Genomic DNA, 24,080 nt, shown 5'->3' with positions numbered 1-24,080 from the left:
AGTGCTAATGAACCTGCAGGTTTTTAGCACTGTATTTATTTGCATTGCAGATGTTCCCATCTAGGTGGGTCACACAATGCCTGTTTCACACACAATCCATTCAAGTTGGAGGTCAACTCATACTAACAATACTAGGAGGAAAGTAGGAATCAGCTTCAACTAAACTAACTGCAAATAAACACAGAGCCATCTTGCATTGTTTGTAGTTTGTATTTTTACTCTACTGGAACTTAGAAAAGCCATCTAGTGGATACAATGGAGTACAACATTGTTCTACAACATTCAGATATAAGGATATATTGATATACTGTTTTTTAAGGCTCTATAGGCATGTTGTCGTTAGAAAATACCAGACACCAGTTTGGTGTTGTTCATTTAATGCACGAAAATAGCCCCGGTGATGCAATCTCCAGATTGTGAATGGGACCATTGAGGACGGGAGTTTAGCACACGTTGCGGTTAAAAGAACATCCTTTTTCATACGACGCTTTTTTACCTTATACAGGAAAAAAAGAGGTACACAATCACTAATTCCAAGAAACAGGTATTCACAATTAATATTGGCATTTATTGGGAGTTAGTGATGTATGAATTACCATATTCAGCGTGCATATGCTGGACGAAAATACACTTTGGAGAGATAGCTTGAGAGTGCTAGGGATTCTATATAAAGTACAAAATTCAGAAACAAGAAACAATGTTTTTTTTCTTCTCCTGTGATACAGGCAGTGCAATCATAGACTACTTAACTCGTCCTTTCCCACAGGTTTCAAAACCCCACCCCCCCACTGCCCTAGGCCCCGCCCACCCACACCCACCCTCTGTGGAAGTAACATAAATACAAATGGAAAGCGTTTGGTCTCTTAAATAATGGAGATTTCATTGTGCGTTAGTCATCTAAGAAGTCATCGTCCAGGTTCACGTCCGTCGTGTCGATGTCCTCCAGGTCCATGTTATCCAGGTCAACTTCCAGATCATCCAGGACCTGGGAACAGACAATGGACCACCAATCAGGATTCCATAAGCATCCACGTGTCATGTTTCTGCATCTTTTAAGATATAAATGTTTCTTGACCTTTGAACCCTGGTCTGTGTCTATAGGTCATGTGTTGAAGCAGTGCAGTAAAGGACACCGTACCTGCTGGTCCTCCGTAGCGGATGCGTCCTCTGCTGCTTCCTCTGCTGCTTCTGCTGCGGGCGAAGGGCCGGGGAGCTCTTCCTCTGGGGACGGAGGCGAAACTGCAGCGACTGCTGCGGCCACTGGGGCGGCGACTGCAGCCAGTACCGCCGCCATCACGCCTGAATCTGCAGCTTCTTCATCCGCCTCAGCCTGCGCCTGCTCAACACACACACACACACACATATATACACACACACGCGCACGCACACACACACACACGCACACAGAAAATAAAAAAGATTAATCTCCTGATTTTGCTTCCAGAGCACCTGAATTCACACTTTTATCACTAAAGATCCTTCTTTGTGGCTGAAATGCTTTTATGAGAGTAGCTAAGTGGCATCTCTATGAGTGAATACAGGCATAGTGATGTCATTAAATGTAATTTTAAATGTAAAATTTATTCCAACTCTTTAAATATGGAAATCATAACAAAAGAATAAGAAATAATCTCACCCATGTGAATACACACTTGACTGTGTGACTGGGAGAGTACACCTATTTATACACAATACAAAAATCCAGGTGTACATGCAAGTACCCTATTTATGTGTGCACATATGCATGCAATCTTGACAAGTAGCAACCTATAAACATAAATGTATGTATGTATGTATGTATGCACGTACATATGTACATACGTATGCAAGTACGTGTTCATGTATTGAAAAGCAGTCCTACCTGTGTGGGAGGGATCCCTCCTTTAGGCTCATATCCTTTAGCCTCCTCCAGCACATTCCTCTCTTCATTGGGCTGTAGAGCAATGAACACAGTCAGAACACAGCAAGGTGTGTGTGTGTGTGTGTGTGTGTGTGTGTGCGCATGTTAGGGGTGTGCAGAGACATCATTCTCTGTATCTGTATCTGTTCAACCAACAAAATTATCTGTCTGTGTATCTGTATTCGGATAGAAGACCGGAAGTGGGTGTGGTTTATACGAAATCGGGCAAACGTTGTATTTTCTAACCTAATATTCATTGGCAATGCAATTGTTGTGCCTTCAAAGCATCAAATTGATTTAATATTGGCATCTCTCTCTCTCTTTTTATTTTTAACTAAACTAAGTTTTATGAAATGTCTGAACCTATGGTCATTCTAGCAGTACGCTCCAGGAAACAAGCTTTTTAATGATATATGGTCAACCAGGTTAGTTTTAAAACCACAGAGGCATTTAATCATAAATAATGCTATCATAAGCTCATTTTATGCTTTGTGTACTTGACAATGGTGTTATATTATCTCAAAATTAACTATTTATAATGATTATTTACGTTTAGTTTGTTCATTTTATGAAGCTATAGAAGTTATAGAAGCAAAATATCAAAAAATATCAAAAAAATGGCATATGGAACCAAAGTCATTGTTTTTGACAGTGTTGCCTCCCCTTAAACTGCTTTAGAATGCTGGATTTTGTAGTGCATTGATTTTAGAACTGGTAAAAGTACAAGGCGTCCCTTGTTGTGAAAATAGCCCCAAGAAATAGCTTGTTGTGGGGGGGAAAAAAAAAAAAAAAAAAAACCTGGACTGGACTTTTTAAAAAACTGGACTGGAAGAAAAACAAAACCTGGACTGGAATTTTAAAAAAACTGGACTGGAAGAAAAACAAAACCTGGACTGGAATTTAAAAAAAACTGGACTGGAAGAAAAAAAAAACCTGGACTGGAATTTTAAAAAAAACTGGACTGGAAGAAAAAAAAACCTGGACTGGAATTTAAAAAAAAACTGGACTGGAAGAAAAAAAAACCTGGACTGGAATTTAAAAAAAACTGGACTGGAAGAAAAAAAAACCTGGACTGGAATTAAAAAAAAACTGGACTGGAAGAAAAAAAAACCTGGACTGGAATTTAAAAAAAACTGGACTGGAAGGAAAAAAAACCTGGACTGGAATTTAAAAAAAATGGACTGGAAGGAAAAAAAACCTGGACTGGAATTAAAAAAAAAAACTGGACTGGAAGAAAAAAAACACTGAACTGGAATTTTTAAAAAACTGGACTGGAAGAAAAAAACCCAGACTGTTTTTTTTTTTTTTTTTGAACTACTTTTGCATTCCCTCGCAATGCATTTGCATTGGTAAATGGTAAATGGACTGCATTTATATAGCGCTTTTATCCAAAGTGCTTTACAATTGATGCCTCTCATTCGCCAGAGTAGTTAGGGGTTAGGGGTTAGGTGTCTTGCTCAAGGACACTTTGACACGCCCAGGGCGGGGTTTGAACCGGCAACCCTCCGATTGCCAGACAATCGGTCTTACCTCCTGAGCTATGTCGCCCCATGTCGCATTACCTCGCAACGTTTGACATTCACAACAGATACACGCAGGCTACCTTTCCGTGCAACTCTGGCAATTCATCTTGCCCTGGCTCTACATTTTGAACTGTGCAGTGGCATGCGCCCTTTTGTAATGTCCAATGTTGATAAAAAAGGAATGTCATCGCTTGCAGTGATTTGTTAGCGCTGTTTTGTTAACGGTGTTATGTAGGCTAAGGAAAAAAACACGATGGGCTGTCCCGTTATTGGAAATTATACAACGGCTTGGCTGAATACTCGATTCTGATTAGTCCAAGGGTGGGCATTATTTCCCAGTAAGGGACACCTCGGCCTTTTAACAGTTCTAAAATCAATGCGCTACAAAATCCAGCACTCTATAACAGTTTAAACAGCAACATTATTCTTTCGCTTTTGAATTGTTGTTACATCCCCTCCCCTTTTCAATATCCAATGTCACAATTTATGGCAACGTTGAATCACATTTCTAGTTACTGCTGCTGGCTTTATTTACGCAACCCGCAAATCGGAATCGTCCCTTATTTGGACAATAGAATAGGCGTTGATTTAACTCATGGCTACGGGACACATTTTTGTGAACAACTGTGTTTATAGTAACCGCTGTTTTGAAGACAATTCAATAGTCAGCTAGCTAGCTAACTAGCCGGGACAGCAAGCATGCCGTGAGACCATTCTGACCTAAAACCAAAAATTTTAATATAGGCTAGGTAACAAGTGAGGCCGAGGCTATTGTAGCGAGACAATGCTCTATCAGGAAGCTGCTCATAGGCAGTTCGAAACTCAGTGAAACTTTCGGGCGCAGTAACGATGAAATCAAAAATAAACATATTTTAACACATTATTAGTCGTCACCATGTGTTGGAACTGTGCAACAGTAATACAAATTAAGGGACAATTATACATGCAGTGAGGTCACAATGCCCGACTCCGCCCTCAACACCCAAACCCCACCCCTCCAGCATCTCACCGTGACTAATGGGTAGTCGGCGGCCGGCCTGGTCTTCCCCACGCAGGTCTCCTTCAGGAACTGCTCGGCCACGAAGGCCTCCCGGAGCCCCGGAAACAGGTTCTCGTACTCCGTGGGGTCGGCCAGGGACTCGGCCGCCTTTTGGTTCACCTTGGCCAGGCTCTCCCGCCACAGCTTCACCACCCTATCAACACGGAGGGGCCGCGCGACGTTAGCGTGACGCGGCAGCAGCGCTAGCATGCTAACGGCAGTAGTGCTGTGAAAATGCTGTGTTCATGCACCTTTATGGAGCCCTTTTTAAACTGGAATTTCAGACTGAGGAAAAAGCAGCATCTGAACATACATTACACATAATGCATGCTTATAAGAAAAGCAAAAAAAAAAAAAAAAACATCTCTCAAACCGTTTCACACTTTTAGCACACCACACCAATTACAAAGTTAAGACTGATTATAAACAGCTTTTAAATTCACAGTTAGGGTACCACTCCGTACAGCACTCAAGAGTGCATCTCTCTGTGTAAAGCACTGTAAAACGGTTAATCCGATTGGGTCATGGTTAGATACCTGGACACCTGGCTGGGCAGGTACGTGCGGGCCAGGAAGGCAGCCTCCGGCAGGCGGTTGGTTCGGATCAGGAGCTCCAGACAGTGGTCCAGCCTGAGAACAGATGCAGACTTGGATCAGGTAACGGCTGAGAGCACAGGCACCCAGGGCTGTCCCCTGATCAGTTATCATTTAATATGGCCATCTAACTGGTCACAGGAAAAAAGGCACTGACTATGTCAGAAGGAAAGCGTTTAGCTGGATCTGGACATTCCCACTGGTCACTTTTCCTTTAAACCTTGATTTATACATATTTAAAATGCCCAAATGTACGTTTTTTTGTAGTTTAAGTGTGTTACAGTTTCCTCAAAATAACCAAAGATATAACAAAATGCAGACACTAGACACTGTGAAGGTACCTCAGGGACATATACAGCTACAGTGACCAGAGTTTGGTGTTCTTTTTCGCCCCCCAACAGAAACTACCCATAATGCCTTTCACCCCTAACTCACTTTCCCTGCAGGAAGTAAGTCATGAAGGCCACGTTGTTCTTCCCGTCCCGCTCAGCGCCCTCGGCCAGCCGGGCCACCATGTTGGCATTGCCGGAGGCGGTGGCCAGCAGCAGCAGCCCGCCGTAGTCCTGGGCGTGGTGGAGGCACTCCTGCGCCAGCCCAAACTGGCACTTACTGATGGCCAGCTCCGCCAGCTGCTTCCACTTCTGTTCAGACTGGAGAGGAGCACGATCCAGATTCACTTCAAATTCCATTCACATTGACACTCAATCCAATCCAATAACAATTGATTCAATTAAAATTCAATCTCCTTTTGAATACATGAAAGGATCCTTCAGGTCAAGCCAAACACATTCAATAAAAAAAATGTAAACAGCAAACACACACAAAGGGACAGTGACTCCAATAAATCAAGATATAAAGCACATATCCTCCCTTTCACTGGTAAGTGGAAAATAGAGCTACACTCTAAGGAGGCGGAACCTACTTTATTGAACTACAATAGCGGTCATTTATTATAACTGGATAAAGTTGGTACAAATCTAGACAGATTAGAGTCGCTGGCTAACACAGCAGAGCAATAGTACAGAACCATTTCAGGATTTTTCAGAAATAAATTAAGATAAATTAAGTCCTTTTTTCTGTTTTCAGGGTTCTGTCAGTCCAGACTCTCACCTCTGCTTCCACAGCCAGCTGGTAGGCAATCTTCAGCTCTCCCAGCTGCAGGGCCAGCTCAAACCTGTGCTCGGGGTCAGACGACACAGCCAGAGCCTGCTGCTTGAAACCCTGCAGGACACACACACACACACACACACACACACACACAGTAAGAGCACAGTTCCAGAGCCCCCCCTCCGTTACTGCTCCCTAGTCACAAGAGAATTCATGCACCCACTATAGGTCCTATCAACCACTAAGGGACCAATCAAAAGACTATGCACTCTTCAGCAAAATGCTATGATTGGTTAAAAACAGTGAGTCACCGACAGCCTCTATTCTGGAGATCAAGAGGCCTAATACTTCCGTTGATACTACTGCCCCACCCCCTGAAGCTCCTACCATAAACAAGTCACTGATCACAATGGGGCCCAATCACGTGAGCTGAGGAAGAAGTCATCAGGAAGTCGCACCTGCTTCTCCAGGAAGTGGGCCACGCGGGTGCGCTGCTCCTTGGGGATGGTGGGCAGCACCTTGTCCGCCATGCCGAAGTCCCTGCGCATGACGGCCGTCTGGTACTCCAGCACGGACACCAGCAGCGAGTAGCTGACGATGTTCAGCTCCTTGTCCCCCAGGTACAGGCGGTCGTCTTTGGGGATGTAGCCCAGCAGGTACATGGTCCTGGAGGTATGGGGATGAGTTCATTACGCCGAGTTCATCATGCACAGTACTGTACTCTGCTACCTTTAAGTGTCATGTATCCCATCAGAGAACTGTACAAGAACTGTAATTAAACTAATCAGCATCAGAGCAGGCTGAACAGTACCTGTCCAGATGGGCAATGGTGACGATCTCTCCTCCCACAAAGTAGTTCAGTCTGTTGACGGAGCTGGTGTAGATGAAGCAGTCTCCAACCCACAGCCCTGTCTTCACGATCTCCTGAATCTCACCCAGGACCTGGAAATCACAGACACAGCTGGTCAGATGGGGGAGAAGAGGAGGAGCACTCTGGCCAGTGCTTGTCCAAGGCAGGCCAGGTGGAGGCTGAGTCAGGGCCTAGACAGTATTTTTAGACGACTTATGAGGGATTCCCATGTCCCATCAGTGTGATCCATCAGTTTTATGGACTCCAAACCACTTTATGTTATGTGAGCACAATGTGCAGAAATGCACATTCCAGAGCACCTCTCACCTCGAAAGCGTCCTCGATTCCGTCCTCCGTCACGCCCTCGTTGGACTCCTGGGAAGCCGCCACCTTCTCAGACAGGTACTTGAGGATGAAGAAGGACTCTTCTGTGGCGATGCACACCAGCTCCCCCGAGTCTGACCAGAAGATCTGGACAGGGAAGACGTACGCATCACGGGATGGTGATCACAAACTCACAAACTTTAAAAAAAAATCTACAGAGGGTCCAAGTGTGGCTCGAGTATTGCTCACGTGTTTGGGCTGGATCTCGATGCGCCGGATCAGCTCCGTGTTCTCCCAGTCATAAAACGCCAAGCCATTCATAGACCGCACTCCCAGCAGGAACCCACCATAGATACCTGCGGCAAAACATACGGATGCCATGTAAACAGACCTGAGACAGCTCAGCCACTGCTGAGGAGCAATGAGCAACCTGGTAAACAAACTGACCAATCAGACGATGGCAGTCACAGAGACTCAGCCTACCTTCAGCCCCAAAGTCTGGCTTGAAGGACTTCTTTTCCTTGAAGTTCTTAAAGATCTTGACCACACTGTTGCTTTCCCGGATCGCATACCTGTAGTGAGACAGAGCCAGGGTGTTAGTGGGTAAACTTCAAGTAACCAATACACCTTAGCGCAATGTGTACAGTAATGTGTCTGCGTTTGGAACGAAGGTCTTACTCAGAGGAGTCGTGGGCCCAGACGAACTCCTGTGCCGAACCGAAGCTCTTGTTCCTCAGGGCCATGGCTGTGTATATGATGTACTCTCCGTCCCCACACACCACCACAAACCTGCAGCATGAGAACCAGAGAAAACCTCTCACACTCACCCCTCTGAACACAGATAGGAAAATGTCAGTGTAGGTAATGAAACCAGTTCATGACAAACCTTCTCTCTTAAAGGGAGTCCAAGACGTGCATATATAACAGTCTGTCTCACCTGCCATTGGGGTTGTGTTGGATGGTCTGGGGGTAGATCTCACAGCTGCCCATGTCCTTGACTGCCAGGGGCAGCCGCTCCCCGTCCTTGATCTCGGCGTCCCCCATGGCCTTCAGGTTGGCCTGCTGGACTTCGGAGTGCTTGGCCCAGATGATCTTGCCGTTGGCATCCATGGACATGGCCGGCTCCTCGCGCCCAAGCTGGAGAGGGCAGAGGGAATGAGAGGACAGCTCTGTGATATGGGCCTCTACTCACAACACCAGTCACATGTGTGGAGTTTACAAACAATAAATAAGGGCATGGTCATGACAAAAATTACACACTTCAAATGAAAAGTTAAAACCAAAATTCTTCTTCATTTGTGGTTGAAGGACAAAGGTGTCCAGTGTGGAGGCCAGTAATACTTAACATAATGCAAGACGGTACAGGAAGCAATAAACTTGTAGGAGAGGAGCGAGAAATAAACAGTTTGACAGGGAGGATTCTGGGAGATGGAGTCCTGGATAGTGGTACCTTGATGATGATGCTGCCCTCGTCGTAGCCCAGCGCCACATTGTTGGAACCTCGCAGCCCACACACGCACCACACCCGCTCCATGCCGTAGTTGAGCGTGCTCTCTAGCCGGTAAGTGCTGGAGTGCCAGATCCGTACTGTGCCTACAGACCAAGAGAGACGAGCACGCAAAGCCATTCAAATAGGATGGGGGAGGGCTCACATAACTCATAAAGAGAGTCATAGCAAAACGACAATGATACTCATGTACTACAGTAGTACAATGCAAAAGTATGTGTTTTAAACTCTACAACTGCTAAAATGATTGATTTGTGTACATAAGCACCAGTAAATATGTATGAACAGGACTGAAATGTTTAGGCAAAGACCCAGAGTCTTCCTTCTGCTCACCGTCCTCGGAGCCTGTGATGATGATGGGCAGCTCGGGGTGAAAGCTGACACATGACACATTCTGGGCGTGTCCCTCCAGGGTCTGCACGCATGTCTTATTCTGCAGGAAAGGGGAGTAGAAGTCCTTCAGTCACATGACCTATGGATAAGCCTATGAACATGCTCCTGGCTCTGAACAACAGAATCTCTCGAGCCTAAACCCACATCCCTCCTGACTACAGAAGCTGCGAGAGGCACTACACAACACAAGCCAATTTTATCAAAGCAGAGCAAATGCAAAGTGCAGGAGTTACCAGAAAACTTAAAGGAATATGACAACTTATCTTCCTGGTGGCAGATGGGAACAAAAATATTTCCATGAAAAATATAACCAATTCTAACCTAGAAGTCCATTCTCTTTTCTCATTATCATCAAACAACATTTAGAGGATCCATAACTACAGGAGCTATTAAAGCATGCTCTGCATTGAGGTATGAACCCTCCCCTGTACCTGGTAGTCCCAGATCTTGACCAGCCGATCGTCGGCTCCGGAGATCAGGTAGGGTTTGTCACCTCCGCTGTAGTAGTCAATGCAGTTCACTCCTTTTTCGTGACCCTCCAAGGTGAAGTTGGGTGAGGAGGAACCTAGCTGCCACACCTGAGGTGAAAACAAAGCAACAGTCAGTAAGCGCATAAGCACACACACACACAAGCGCACACACACACACTTGTATGGTACCATATATCAGTTAAACATACAAAATGAAAAGCAGAAAACAAGCATACATCATCAATACAAGGACTGTAGCTGACAAACATTACCTGGAGGAATATGTACCGTTTAATGCAGGTTCAGTAAAAGAGCTCGGTAAAGAAAGCTTTTGGCTATACCTTGATGGTCCTGTCCAGGGAAGCACTGGCAAACTGGTTGTTGTCTTTGGGGTTGATGACGATCTGCATGACGTAGTGGGTGTGGCCTTCAAACACCTGGCTGCAGGACCACTTCTTCTCCCAATCCCACAGCTTGATCAACATGTCGTCTGAACCCACAGGAAGACACAAGTGCGTCTGCGTCAGTGTGAGTGTGTGTGTGTGTGTGTGTGTGTGTTTGTTTGCGCGTTTCTCCTGGACTTTTCATTAGGCAGAACAATCAGGCTGTGCTACTGTAACTGATGGATGACAATGGAGATAGCAGATTAAGATGGGCCAGCCGACGATGATGACAACAAATGGTGTTGTTGCTGCAGATGACCATAACGGGGATTACAGAGGGACAATGTTGAATGTGCTGGAAGCCATGGTAACCTACCGCTGCTTGTGAGGATGTACGGCTGGGTCGGATGGACGGCGATGCAGCGGATGTAGTCAGAATGCGCCTCGAACATGTGCACGCGCTCCAGGGTGTTGTAGTTGAAGACACGGATCTGCATGTCGTCCTGCATACCACAAGGGGGAAAAATTGAAAAAAGTGTACCGACAGCTGAGGTCGTTTAACACTCCATTTCCCAAGAGGAAATGGGGCAATACTGAGCATTTCTTAAACAACCTATAAGGCCTGTTAAATGCCTCATATTCCCAAATGAACATTTATAATTGTCTTAAAATAACCAGGATTCAAGTACAAAAAAAAAAAAAAAAGCATAAACATTAAAGGTTACAATGTTGTCTAAAATAAATTAATCAACTTTCAACGGTAGAGAAATGAGTACAGTATGGATGTTAGCGAGGAGCCTGAACGTACTTACCGCTCCAGTAATGACCCAGTTTTTCCGGGCCACAAATTTGGATGCTCTCACTGGGAGATCACACACCTCGAAAGTCTTCACCAGGGTCTGCAAAGCACAGCACGGTAAAAACACCATACAGAAAATGCAAACAAGTGTAAAATACATTATATTCACCTACCGAAACATTTTAAGCGCTAAAAGCAAAGTAGCAAAACACAGAAAAAGTCAGTGAACCCCTCTCCTTCACGACAGATGCAGCGCTGATTTCACCTGGGTCTCGTGGTTCCAGACGCACACGCTGCCATTGTACAAGCTGGCCAACATCCAGGGTTCGGTCGGGTGCAGGTCAACGCTCTTAACGCGGTCCGACCGTGCGGTCAGCTTCCGCTTGATGTCCAGTCTCAGGGGCTGAGGGGTGAGGGAGTGGAACGCAGTCAGACACATCCAGATCAACAGCGCAATTCTGGCAAACTTGCTACGACTAAAAAAAGTTAGCAAACCCCACATTTTAACTGATTGAACTTTGCAAGTTAATATGCAGGACATTTTAATTTATGTTAGCTAGCTACTTACGAATTTAACAGATCCATACTATTAACGTTCTACAACTTTATCGGTTACGTTTTGGTTTGTTTTAAATCATGCAGGTACAAGCATTTACTTTAAGGCACACGAACGGGTTAATTTATTCAGAAACTTAGTGTAGATGTAAATGCATAACCTCCCCGTTAACAAATTTTGATTTTTATGCAGCTGTATAATTCGGGAAACCCTGCTCCACAAATGTCAACTGAGGTAAATTACTATATGTGGTAGGTTGCCAGCGGCACGATTCCGGTTCCACGTTGTACTTTTGAACCCAGATGGCTAGCTAACCCACCAGATTAGAACCACTGACAGTAACTCAAAAGTTATCATCGGAAAATGTATATTATTCGAGAGTGCATGAACAGTGTTCCGAAGTGCTGCTTGCACACCACTTGAACGCTAAATTGTGCGAATTCTGACATGTTGGCAGTACAGGGTCAAGTGAGGACTCGGCTGTTACCTTCCGAAAACCGAGCGCTCGGGCCATATTGCCAGGACACCAACACAGCGGACTGTACGATAACGTTAACGTTACCTATCTCTGATAAACCATTTTCAGTGAAACTTTAGTCTCGGATCGTCGACAATACATGTAGCTAAGTACATTAACTAGCTACAGTTGTGTTGATCACAGCTAGAAACGAGCTAGCTGGTTGTAAACGGTACCAGTGTGTCAATGGCCTGCAATCATCATCGCGACAGAATACATGATTTCCTCGAACACGAAACATTTGACATACCACATCGGAGACGGCTAATAACTGTGAAAACGGCTACTGTGACACGTTCTTAAAAGCACAAAAGCGTAAATACTCTTAAATATGAGTACGTGGACTGCCTTACCATGTTTTCACTGTGCCTGGAGGTCTCAAACTCTACGAACCCGGTCCTCTCTGCACCCCCTCAGGTAACCAGAGTAGCTTGTTTCGGTGGATCTACTGACGTGGAGCTTCCTGCTATGCCCTCACGCGAGAGCTGGGGACTGGTGACGTCTCACGTGAAGAACGCACCGTAATGTTGGGACTAGATGTGACTAGTGAAATGACCTCTCATTGCGTTTGTAATAATGTGAGCAATATTATAGAATGATATTTTATTGTATTTTGAACATGTAGCCATATGATACACTTGCCATACTAATACAAGCAAACTGAAATTAAAATAGAATGCTATAAAGATTTTAGACTGCCTACAAACCGAAGGTCAGTTTAGCTGTGGTAAACATTTGATAATCTGTTAGCTTTAGCTAACTGTGTTCTTTCAGTTGTATAGAATGCACATACTGCATTTTATAGTTGAATGTCATTCTATTTTCCATTTCTGTTTTACAGATTCACATGCAAATGCACATGACACTGACTGGCAGTTGCTTATAATTCAAAGGTTGTGAGTTCTGTTCTGAGCTGGGAATTGTGCCCTTGAGCAAGGTGCTATCCTGCTTCAGTAAAATATCCAGCTGTATGAAGGGATTTTATGTTTACAAAATGCAATCTATGTGAATTGCTCTAGACAAGTCCACTTGCTAAAATTAAAAATATGAACTCACACACATAAAACTGTTCATCTGTTTATTAACATTGTGTGATTACATTACTGTTGATGTAAAATTCTGGTTTTTGAAACAAAGAAATAAGAAAACAAGCAGAAACAGGAACAAATACACAGTGTCATCCTTCATTTCTTTTTCCTGTAGATCTGGTGGCACACCTTATCCTCGCAGGTCAGTTCCTAGAAACAATAGAAGAAGAATGAATTTTTTGCCATATGGCTGCCAAGAGAGCTGTTCTTGTGGAGGTGTGCTTGGTGTAATGCAGTCTTCCTCCACAATACAGGACTGATGCAGCCCTGAAACATAAATGTGGCTTCTGAGCACCATACGCAACACTCACTCCATTTTAGCTGTGACCTTTTCTGCTTGCGGACAAACAAACAGACAACAAACTTGTCTAGCACGCAAACAAACAAACACACGACGAGGATCACACAACCTCTGCTTCACCTAGTGTCAGTGGAGGCAAACATCGAACATGAGCTTTCATGGTATTCTTTCACTAATGGGAAAAGAGACTGCACTTCCATTTTTCTCCAAAAGATGGCATCACATTGTGAAAACTGTAGACTTTCAAAAACACTCTTTTCACTCCAATATCCAATTTTACATTATCAAGGACTACAAAGGATACCAGAAGGACACCAAAATGAAATCCTACTCAAATGGTGATTGGCTATTTAAACTTGGTATCCTATAAAATAAAGATAAATAGATTGAAAAGAAATAAAGCACCTCACCAGATGTAGTTTATCACCCTCTATCCAGTGTTTCCACCCTCTGTTGGCCTTTTCTCCTTTTTGGGTGCACACCAATTTATCCCCTTCCCAGGTCACCAGAGTCTAATGACCAGATGGAGACACAATGGGTCCTGTGTTAGTCTGTGTGGCACAGTAGAGGCCTCATCTTGGTTGCTGTTTTGATAACACTGGGTTAGCTTGCCGCTGGTTTTGGTGTCTGTTTTCTTTATAGTGAGTTTTAATTTCACACATTGTTTGGATACAGTGATGTCTTGGTCTCTGTGCACTCTCAGAAAAAAATGGTATGAAAAAGTGGCTATAAAGGTATTAATGCTTGTCACTGGGGTGGTACCCAAAAGGTACATCAAAATTGTATCTCTGGCCAGCAATACATGATTCATTTGTACCTTTTTTGCTTATAAAAGGTATTTATTAGTACCCAAACATTATTGAACTTTCAGGATAAATTTGGGAAATTTGTTCCCTAAAGAACAAAAATGTACTTCCACTCAACATTTATTTCTGACAGTCAGCCCATTTGTTCTGTTTAAACTGTATTAGCCTAACTATGAATTATGGTAGTCGTTTTAGAGTAAAAAGAAAGGATATGAAATAAGGCTCTATGGAGACAAGGGTATGTAAAGAAGGAATAAGCCCTTCGGTGGGCAGGTTCCAACTGTACTTCACTGATAGTATCGGGCAGTACCTTGATCACCCTGTTATCCAGTCCTTTGGTATGCTCCTCGAACTCCTTCCCCACAGTAAATTTCACCTCGTAATTCCGGAAGGTGCTCAGCGTCTTGATCTCAAACACATCCTGGTTCTGAATAATAACCTTGGTCGGAGACAGGTGGACGGCGATTTTACGGGTGGCAAAATCAATATCTGAGGGAAGAAACAACAAGCACTAAGTAAGTGAGAAATATGGCCTCCATTTTGTTTAAAAGCATAGAACAGACATTCTGACTTGTTTCTGCACTGGGATCTCTTTCTATGACCACTATTCGTTACTGCATTGTCATCACATCTTAATGGCCATTGATATCTAAAAGGATGATTTTTTTTTACTGCATATTTGACAGATAACTCATTTTCTATTTCCAAGATGTAGAAATTCGATTTAAACCCAGCATTTACATGTATATCAACATAAAGATATGTGTTCCGTTGCCACATTTGTGTAATTTACCATGACTTAATGAAAACTAATGGGCTGACATGACAATTTTAAATGTCACTGGGAAATAGGACAGAATAAATCTCACATAAACTGCTGAGTAATGAAAGATGGGGTTATAATCAATGCTGAGCAGAGCTGCAAATTAGTTTGGCTGAACCTGAGCGTGACATGTGAAACAGATCTAATTTATCTCAGAGGCAGGGAAATATCGAGGGGAGAAAATCAATATCTTTTCCCACGTTAATGAACAGAAGCCAGTCAAATACACAAGGCTGACAGGTTCTCAATACTTACTTGAAGAAAATTCAAGCAAGCTTTACTTTTTCATTCACACAAGGCTGAGTTCTGCAGTCTCCAGAAAGACAACAAAAACATAAAAATGGAAACAAAATTGGACCTAAATCTGCAGCTCAGTAATATGGACAGAGCGCATTGTCAATAATTAGAATCAAGGTTTTTGTTTCACTGTTTAGCCTCGCTTCTCTTTGAAAGTATTTGTAAAGCATGCTGCAAATAGGTTGAACCAGGCCTCTATCTCATTCACTTCTTCTTCTTCAGTATACTTCATCATTTACCTGTTGACTATAGTAATTTACATGCATTAGAAGTAGTTGACTTGCTCACTCAGTGCTTTCAGGTAATCCTCAAAGTCCCCATTGCTCTCCATCTCCCAGGTTCCGTTGTAGTCTGCAGGCATGGTGGAGTAGTGAGAGTGGATTTTAGGAAGGCACTCTCTGCCAAAGAGACCAGAGGGGATGTGTCCTTGTCTTTTTATACTGGTCAGACTTGTAGGGAATGGGGGCAGAGTACGGCCGATAAGATTGTGGGTTGTGGGGTGTGTGTGTGTGTGTGTGTGGGGGGGGGGGGGGGGGGGGGGGGTTGATCTGTTTAGTGTAGCTTGGCTTTTAGCCTTTGTAACTGCTTTGGTAAGAGTCAGCATGGAGACTGGGCTAATTTCCAGAAATTAGAAATACTGTCTGCTCACACAAATACCCCCTATCACATCCAGGGGAAAAGTCAATGTCTTTGTATATGTAATATCTCCAAATATGTGGAAGGTGGTATTTGCTGAAATTCTAATATAAACATACTTTAAACAAACAGACAGAGTGCATTATTTTATCTCCTTTTAGAGGTCCCACTATTTATTCTGTGCAAAGGTCACATTGAAATTTACAAACTGCAATGTCAATGTTCAAACTGAAAAGGCAAAGTTTTACATAATTCCGCTTTTTGCGGAAATTGGCTGCCAGTTTGATGAAATTTCAACATGTTTTAACTTGAAATATACTTTTAAAGTCTACCACACCTCCCAAACTTGAATAATACTACTAAATGGCACACACACAAAGGTCTGCATACACATACACATTTATTAGAGAAGAGAGAATAATCTTTCGAGCATTGTCCACCAAGGAAATAAAGGTTAAAACAGCAAAGGCTGCAGACGCAGCTTAAAATCCCACGGTAAAAAGGCTGACCAGTGACAACAGACAACTTGGTTGGTGTTCTGTATTTGATACTTTCCCCTGTTGCTAAATTGAGGTACTGATAAATAACTGATGTGTCTGCAGTAGTGTAGATTAAGAAGGACACTCATAAGAAAAACTGGTTGTTTTAGCTATTTGATGCTGAATCTGTGTTTCATCATAAGGATTTTGCGTTTGTGTGTGCTTATTTGATCAACACACCCCTTGTGATCAGTAGGAGACTGCATTGACCCGGCTGTACAGACAGAGATAAGACCTCACAAGGTCACTATCAGACAAAGAAGAAGGTGGAGGAGAAACAGGATGCTGGCTGACCTCAATACCCAGACACAGATATGCAAAGATGTCCAGGCATTGATGATAACTTTTAGAATTTTACAATGTATGCAATTTGATGTAAAATTATTCAACATAAGTAAAAAATGAGTGCATTTTCACTATTAATCATTGTCAACCGGTACGAGTTAGAGTTTTCTTTCAGGGAAGAAAACAAGTTTATCCGACTCCATTCATTTTCCAATCCCGTGACCAGAATGTTTACATGTGTTTATGTGTTTGCTTATATGTGCATTGACTGTAGGTGTGTTCACATGAAATAATGGGCACCAAGACCATGTAGCCCAGAAAGTGAGACTATCTACTGCTGCCAGGCATTCGTATAAGTGCTCCTTCTATCCTTTGAGGTAAACATACTGCTCATCTGGCAATTCACATACTTGCGTCATGAAGAAGAAACAACTGAAAAAATATGCAGATTCAGCTATCAAAACTAACAGTTATCCCAGGGAGCAACCTAAAGCTTACCACATTTGATTAAACTTTCCAGAGCGTAACCCCTCTATAAATGTATGAAATCACTCTAGGATCCATCTGGACACTGACTCCAACAGCTATTCCCAGAACAGCTGCACAACCTGCCAGCAAAGCTATTAATATTCCCAGTGGGTACCCGGTTAAAGGGGGTTACACCAAAACTGTATTTATGAGGCAAAGCAGTGATTGGTTCTTGCATGGATGTACACCCGATCTGTATACAAGTGAGCCATGTATTTTGGATGAGCTGCAAGAGAAAGAACATTATGATATGACACAGTATGACAGTTGCCAATTTCTAGAAATAGGCAGTTTAAATATGTTAATAGGTAATCCTTTTATTTACAAGACATGGCAGATATAGGACATTATGTCACAAGAGAAATGACAAAAAACCTAACACAGTCTAAGAGAAAGAAACTTACCACAAATGCTCAAAGGAGATGACTATAGTACCTGTAGACTGTTAAGCAGATTCTCTCCAAACTTTCCTTCGTGCTCTGCTTAAATGTCATTTTGACCATTCCTCCCACATTCCACACCACCCTAGATTTCACCATATAATGTCTGACCTGACCAGAATTCTAGTGCCCTACCAACAGACCCCCTCCCACAGGGGCAGGGGTGCTGCATGATAACTTTCACTCAGCCAAAGCGTTGCCAGACCGTCCCAGGCTAAGCAAGCTCAGTGGCATGCTGATAAAGCAGTTTGACAGAGGGGCCCCCAGTCGCTTGGTTCTCTCATCCTCCATTGTTGCATTATTGATCGGAGTGCCAGCTGGGTTTTATGGCCCCCGGTGTTTCCGTCTCCTGTGGTCTGAGCTGCAGTGGAGGTGAAAAGTGTAATGTCCACTTTGTGATCTGGAGAAGGGAAAATCTGCTCACAAACTCCTGCCCATTCAGCCTACGTCAGATAATTATGCTTGCTAGAGAACTAATAGGATGTTATCCTCAAAACATTGTGTGTACAAAGGACACTCATACAGTCTGTTGAATTAAAACGAAACCATCGGCGCACAAACCAATAAAACAGACTTATTAGATTATCACATTTGCCATAGTTGGGATGTATCCGTCAGCATATTTTCTGTGCTTCTGGGATTTTATATAATTTCCTTCTAAATTTTCCATAAAATAAGGATTGCACCGCAAGAGGATTATTTGTAAATGAAATGATATTTCCTTTTGACTGCGGCAAACACTCTGCAGCTTTAAGGAGAGAACACTGTAATCAACATGATTACAGTGTTCAAACTCTGTGCTGCCGCTATCATGTAATGTTATCAGGAACAATATTATTTCACAGACATAATGCAATAGATGGGAGAGCACCCCCTTCACTAAGTTATTCTTGAGTCTCTTGTTTCTTTTTTATTTGCCCAGATCGGCTCTGCATTCTCCCTACTGTAAACAGATTAAAAGTTCATAAAGTGAAAATTGGTGGATGATGATTCAGCATGGATTCTGAGCTTTATTGTGAAGAAACATTCTAGAGCTGCATACCTCTGTCTGCAAAAACTCCACGTCCGTGTGAACTATGAGATTGACTGCTTTATGAAAGGAAAGGGCTCAGGGGTATATTTTGATGACTGAAGATCGGAGGGGGGGATCACGTGTGCTGAATGAGGGTGTTGTACTTGTGAAAAGATAAAGAACAAGGTGATGATAAGGAAGGGAAAACGGCTACATGCTCTTTTTGGTGCTGTGCAAGCCTTTAACATACTGTATGGTGGGCTAAAAATATCATATGGGAGTTGAGAGAGAATAGACTGGGGCAGAACATCTGAACGTAAGAACAAAGATAATCTATATACACATAAAGATCAGTTCACATGTTTAATTACAAAGGGTTTAAAAGAGATGAAGCATAAACTTGTGATTTAGGCACAGATAAGAATTGTGTGTAATGAAGCGATAAAACAAACAGTGATCTAAACAAGGGTGTCGATTTCCTCTTTATTTACTTCAGATTTTTTCCCCAATTGGGGGCGGAGACAAAGCATAAATGATGGACATTTTGCCCAGGAGACGTTAGTATCTGCCGGACTCTACCCAGAGAGTTACAACCGCCCAGCGAGGCTCACCCGCCTCTCCCGTTTTCCGCCGTTTGTCACTGCCACACCTCGCGGGAAAAATACACAGCATCGTGTCAGGCTCCTTTCCTTGTGCTCTCAGACACAAATCCCGCATTCACACCTGCAACAGCTTGACCCAGACATCCGTCTGGCGCTGCCATCGCTCTATCAGAGACAGAGGCGCTAATGGCAAAATCCTACGTCTACACATTGTTAATTCATCCACACCCAGGCGCAAATTAATCAAAGTGTTCCCTCTCTCTGAGTCAGAGTAGGAGTGTGAGCAGTTGACATCTTTATATCTGACAGGAGAAAAAGACAAATCAGAACGCTTTGCCATCCACTTACAGTATGGCTGGTCTCTAATAGAGACAATGGTCGTGGTAGGCACAGGGTGTGGGGTGGGGTGGGGTGGGGGGAAGGGGGTGCTCGGTGAACACTATAGGCATGATACAATAGTGGATATAGATGGTGGTCATTGGGATGTGGTGGGAGGTGGAGAGTGGGGAGGGGTTAGGTGGATTCATTGAAGAAATGGCCGGATGAACAGAGAGGGAGGGTGGTTCTGCCACAGGTTTGGCTCTTATCTGTGGCCCTGTGCTTCTGTGCTACTCTCAGTCACTGGGGCAAATTTAGCTCTGTTTCTCGAAGACCTGTTTGCAAACCGCTCCGCATGCTCTCAGTTCCTGTGGGGAACAAAAAGACAGAAAACAATCTCAGCAAGGATCCATGATGTGCGGCAGGGAAACAGGGTACAAAGATGCTTGATAATAAAGTGAAGCAGTCCAAATATTCAGAGTGAGTGCACTGCAATGTTTGACTTCAAGGGGGCGCCACAGTCCACTATGTCACATCTACGACTGCAATTACATTTACAGGGCACATTTTCAAAATAAATATTGCACTAACCCGGTCATCTCTCATGTAGCCCATTACAGCATACTTAAAATGTCAAAACGAATACACAGAATATACTTTCTGTAGCTTTAATTAGCTGATAAGGGCATTAAAGTTTTTTTCTTTCTGTGTTTTGGTTTTTTGTTTCTGTTTCTCAGGTCCAATTCCTGACTGTGCCTCTGCCAAGAGGCCTCATCAGCCTCAGGACCAGGACTAAGGGGTATCAAATGTAAACATGGGGCAACATCACGCAACTTACACTTTTAAGTATGTAAAATAACCTAAATATTACTTTCAAAAAAGACTAAAATACACGTCCATCATCTCTGACAGTGTCATCAGCAGACATTACATTTCCTAATTACAGGAAAAACTTTATTTTTAATTTTTAAACTCAGCCACATATGACTGCATATGATAAGGGGAATAATGAAGACATTTGCACAACACTAGATCTGTGACAGTGGGAGGGATGGCAAGACAACAAGCCCAGACAACCTGCCCAAAGAGCTCCGCTAACATCAGGATAACACACAAGCAAGCATCTAAAGAAAAGAGGGTGGGGTGCACGCAGACTTACCAAATGTAGCTTGTTCCCCTCTACCCAGTGTGTCCAGCCCCTGCCTGCCTTCTCTCCCTTCTGCACGCAAACCAGCTTGTCCCCTTCCCAGGTAATCGTAGTCTACAGGACAGGCAGTGCAGCAGAGCCATTACAATCAGGGCACAGACTGGCCATTACGGCTCGAGAGCAACATTACTATCACAATGCCATCGCACCATTACGCACAGCGCGGATAGATCATTACGTTATAGGCACACCATTACACTCGCAGAACTAATGCACAATTACCCACACAATGAACGCGCCATTACACATAAAGCATAGGCGTAATATGAATGAAGTCTATACACCTCATTACAATACACACCACTGCCACAGCACTACGTTAAGACATTAGCATCCATCTTCCCTTTTTTCTGAATGAGCCTTGTGGAACATATCTATTGACAAAAAAACGTAGAATTCTTTTGTTGGTGGTAATATTTTTCACCTCAAGTCCAAAGGAAAGTAGGCCTACATCCGTACAGGTAAAAACTTCTGAAATATTCTTCGATGCACGTAATACCTTGAAGTATGAATGTTCTTCACTATGAGGAAGATTAGTTTTAAGCTGCCTGTAACATTGGCTTTTGCAGTGGCAATGCACCCGATGAAACTGTAAGCTGAAGGAAGCTTACACTTAGCCGCAAATGAATTGTTCCGAAAGACAATACCTCAAAATCGCCTGTATCCGGATTCTAACCCATTCGATAATTTATGGTTTGAAGACTGCAGGCCACAAACACAGTCTGAAGGTTCTGAAGGGTTTTAAATTTAAATATTTTGTATGGAAAAATGGCCAATATAACATATTTAGTAGGCTAGTCTTAACCTTGAGAAGGGTGCACAAAATACTGAAAATAGGGGTGGCAATACTTTGGCCACCAATCTATTGTTAAACTTACTAAATGATTACGCGTTAAAAACGTTTTTCTTCAATTCATTAGTAAAAAGTATAGAATTTTCCATATTGTTGAGCACACAACTCCTTGCCTATTATTTTATAAAGGTTTTTTGTTCATCTTTAGAAAGTTCACCGATAAATTTGGAGCTCACTGTACCTCCTTTGCCAAGTGTGTTATCAGTTCAATTGTTGCTTAGATTCATCCAAAACCAAGCATGGCGCAATTAACCGCCGTAGCCCCAACACTTTCATTTATCAAATAATACGATACATCATTTTGCAGCGTGCACTATGTGTACATTATATAACAGTAGTTGTAGCCTATATGCGCCTTATAAGATTTATTTTTAAAAAAAAACCTAAATGTTGGGATAAACATCACTTTTTGAGCCGTTGGAAAAACTTCAGAAGACTTCCTGAAGACTCCACCGAACTTTTTGTCAATTGATGCCAGATTACATCACCTCAGACAGCTCCTCGGTGCAAGCCTTCTGAATTTTTAATTCCTTTCCAGAAAACCGGGAGAGTCGCTCAGCTCACCAACAAGATTGACTTGTTAATGCTAACTCGAGCACAGATGTGAACTTTATTAATATGCTTGTATCCTTTCGTGTAGATTATATAGTTGACTAGCTCTAATCAGCCGAGCGACAAAACCTCTAATCACTGCTCATTACCAATAATACTTACCATGCATTTTCGATCATCCACACCACTTAGATCCTCTTCAAATTCCTTCCCCACCTCGAAGTCCATGTTGTAATTCTTGAATGTGCTGAGCGTTTTAATGATAATGTGATTGCCATTATGAGTGATGTCTTTGTCTGGTTTCAGCAGAGTGGCGATTTTCCTGATTGCGACATTCACGTCTTTCAGATGAGTGGAAGAAGAGAACAAAAAGTGAATACTCAAAATAATTATGAGCCACAAAGAAATATCGAGAATATTTACAATTTCAGCTGTGCCCTAGTAACTTGAATGCACAGGCTATACGTTGTCGTCGAAAAATATCCAACTTTAATTATAAATTTAGTTCTAAGCTTGGTTTGAGGAATCGGACACGTAGGCTACACAACATCAATAAGTCTGAACCTGCAAATAATTTTGTGGGAAGTAGTGGAGGAAAGGTTTGAGACAACCATCCTCAGAAAGTTTTGTAAGCCTCGACTGAAAAATTCAAGGAATTACATGAATTTATAACTTGGTCTCCTTGTCCGCTTAGCAATATTATTAAGATAAGTATGCTGTAGGCTACAACCTATGTAAGTAGGCTCAATTAAAACAAATAGATGAAAATTTCAATAAGACGGAGAAATGTCCGTGAAAAGCACACAATCTGCTCACCTAACGCTTTCAAGTACTCCTCGAAGTTTTCATTGGAAATCATTTTCCAGTAGCCGTTCAAATCAACAGGCATTATTGCTTTTTTCCTTTTCACGTATGTAAAGATATGGTAAAGGAGATTCGATATCGCAGCTTACTTGCGACCGAATGCCGAACCTTTGTTAATGACCTCAGATTTAACTGAAAACATTATAATCCGATTATTGCGAGACTTAAATAAATAAATAAATAACACTCGGAACACACTCTGCCTCGCCCACCTTCAGATGAACGCCTGTGTGAAAACCTATATAGACTCACTGGTGAGCGCGGTTGGTCCGTTTTTGCAGCTGAACACCCTCATATAGTCTAATTTCCCACTAGGAAACTACATTCTTTAGTCTTCCAAAATGTTTCAGTCATTTGCTCACATTTTTAGTCACTTGGCTAAGCAAAGTAGACTAAGTCCCACAGGCTGAGCACATTGGAAAAGAGGGCAACTTATGTGATGCTCTCCTTAGAATTTCTTCATGACCATATGCACTATATCACAGGTGATAGCATGCCAAAAACCGTAATACGGTCATAAGAGATTTAGACAGTTGTCATCACACATTAAAAATATTTGTGTAATAACACATATATTGAGATATCTTGTGACAAAATGTCCCAAACTCCATATGATGCTTGGGATTTAATGTCTGTCATCTCAAAAGACCCATTATGATCAAACACTTTGATATATTATACATACAGCCTGCTGCAGTATGCTTAACATATTGTTGCCGTTATTTATACAGTAAAGTTGCCAGAATTTTACTGTAAAATGTACAGTTTTTAAACTGTGTATTTATTATGACCATTTACGACCAGCTCTGACACGTCATTAAGCATTGTGAAGTGCTGCTGACATGCTTCCGAAGGTGTTATATGAGAAGAGATAAAGAGAAGGAGAAATTTGACCTTGAGCCAGGCACGGCGTTCAGTTTAACGGCGGCTGATAATGTATGTCCCGTCACAATGCAGCTGTAGAGTAG

General features: G+C 42.7%; 3 protein-coding genes across 4 annotated transcripts; all 3 read right to left on the bottom strand.

Annotated features, from left to right (window-relative positions):
• Positions 1–203: 203 nt before the first annotated feature.
• copb2 (COPI coat complex subunit beta 2) lies at positions 204–12,468 on the bottom strand. Of its 2 annotated transcripts, none has more exons than XM_035421806.1 (22): positions 12,315–12,468; positions 11,154–11,291; positions 10,902–10,988; positions 10,466–10,592; positions 10,048–10,196; positions 9,668–9,814; positions 9,177–9,276; positions 8,787–8,929; positions 8,274–8,473; positions 8,015–8,125; positions 7,820–7,908; positions 7,586–7,692; positions 7,340–7,483; positions 6,974–7,104; positions 6,621–6,828; positions 6,166–6,276; positions 5,491–5,705; positions 4,999–5,091; positions 4,433–4,616; positions 1,862–1,933; positions 1,139–1,342; positions 204–985 (listed from the first exon to the last, which is right to left on the bottom strand). In XM_035421806.1, exons 1-22 carry the CDS (start codon positions 12,315–12,317, stop codon positions 890–892), a joined length of 2,859 nt encoding a protein of 952 aa, XP_035277697.1. In that variant the 5' UTR covers positions 12,318–12,468; the 3' UTR covers positions 204–889. The 2 variants fall into 2 exon arrangements, with proteins under 2 accessions (XP_035277697.1, XP_035277698.1); XM_035421807.1 differs by having other exon boundaries at positions 1,139–1,336.
• Positions 12,469–13,024: 556 nt separating this feature from the next.
• Positions 13,025–15,721, bottom strand: LOC118229654 (retinol-binding protein 2-like). The gene is made up of 4 exons (XM_035421815.1): positions 15,565–15,721; positions 14,467–14,645; positions 13,756–13,862; positions 13,025–13,199 (listed from the first exon to the last, which is right to left on the bottom strand). Exons 1-4 carry the CDS (start codon positions 15,635–15,637, stop codon positions 13,193–13,195), a joined length of 366 nt encoding a protein of 121 aa, XP_035277706.1. The 5' UTR covers positions 15,638–15,721; the 3' UTR covers positions 13,025–13,192.
• A 3,466-nt stretch (positions 15,722–19,187) lies between these two features.
• LOC118229653 (retinol-binding protein 1-like) lies at positions 19,188–23,535 on the bottom strand. The gene is made up of 4 exons (XM_035421814.1): positions 23,065–23,535; positions 22,411–22,589; positions 20,796–20,897; positions 19,188–20,004 (listed from the first exon to the last, which is right to left on the bottom strand). The coding sequence occupies exons 1-4, from the start codon at positions 23,135–23,137 to the stop codon at positions 19,951–19,953; spliced, it is 408 nt and encodes a 135-aa protein (XP_035277705.1). The 5' UTR covers positions 23,138–23,535; the 3' UTR covers positions 19,188–19,950.
• Positions 23,536–24,080: the final 545 nt, after the last annotated feature.

The sequence above is a fragment of the Anguilla anguilla genome, chromosome 6 (genome assembly GCF_013347855.1).
Source record: "Anguilla anguilla isolate fAngAng1 chromosome 6, fAngAng1.pri, whole genome shotgun sequence".
Classification (NCBI taxonomy): domain Eukaryota; kingdom Metazoa; phylum Chordata; class Actinopteri; order Anguilliformes; family Anguillidae; genus Anguilla; species Anguilla anguilla.
Note: the sequence above shows the minus strand (reverse complement) of the source record. Positions and strands in the feature narration are given on the sequence as shown.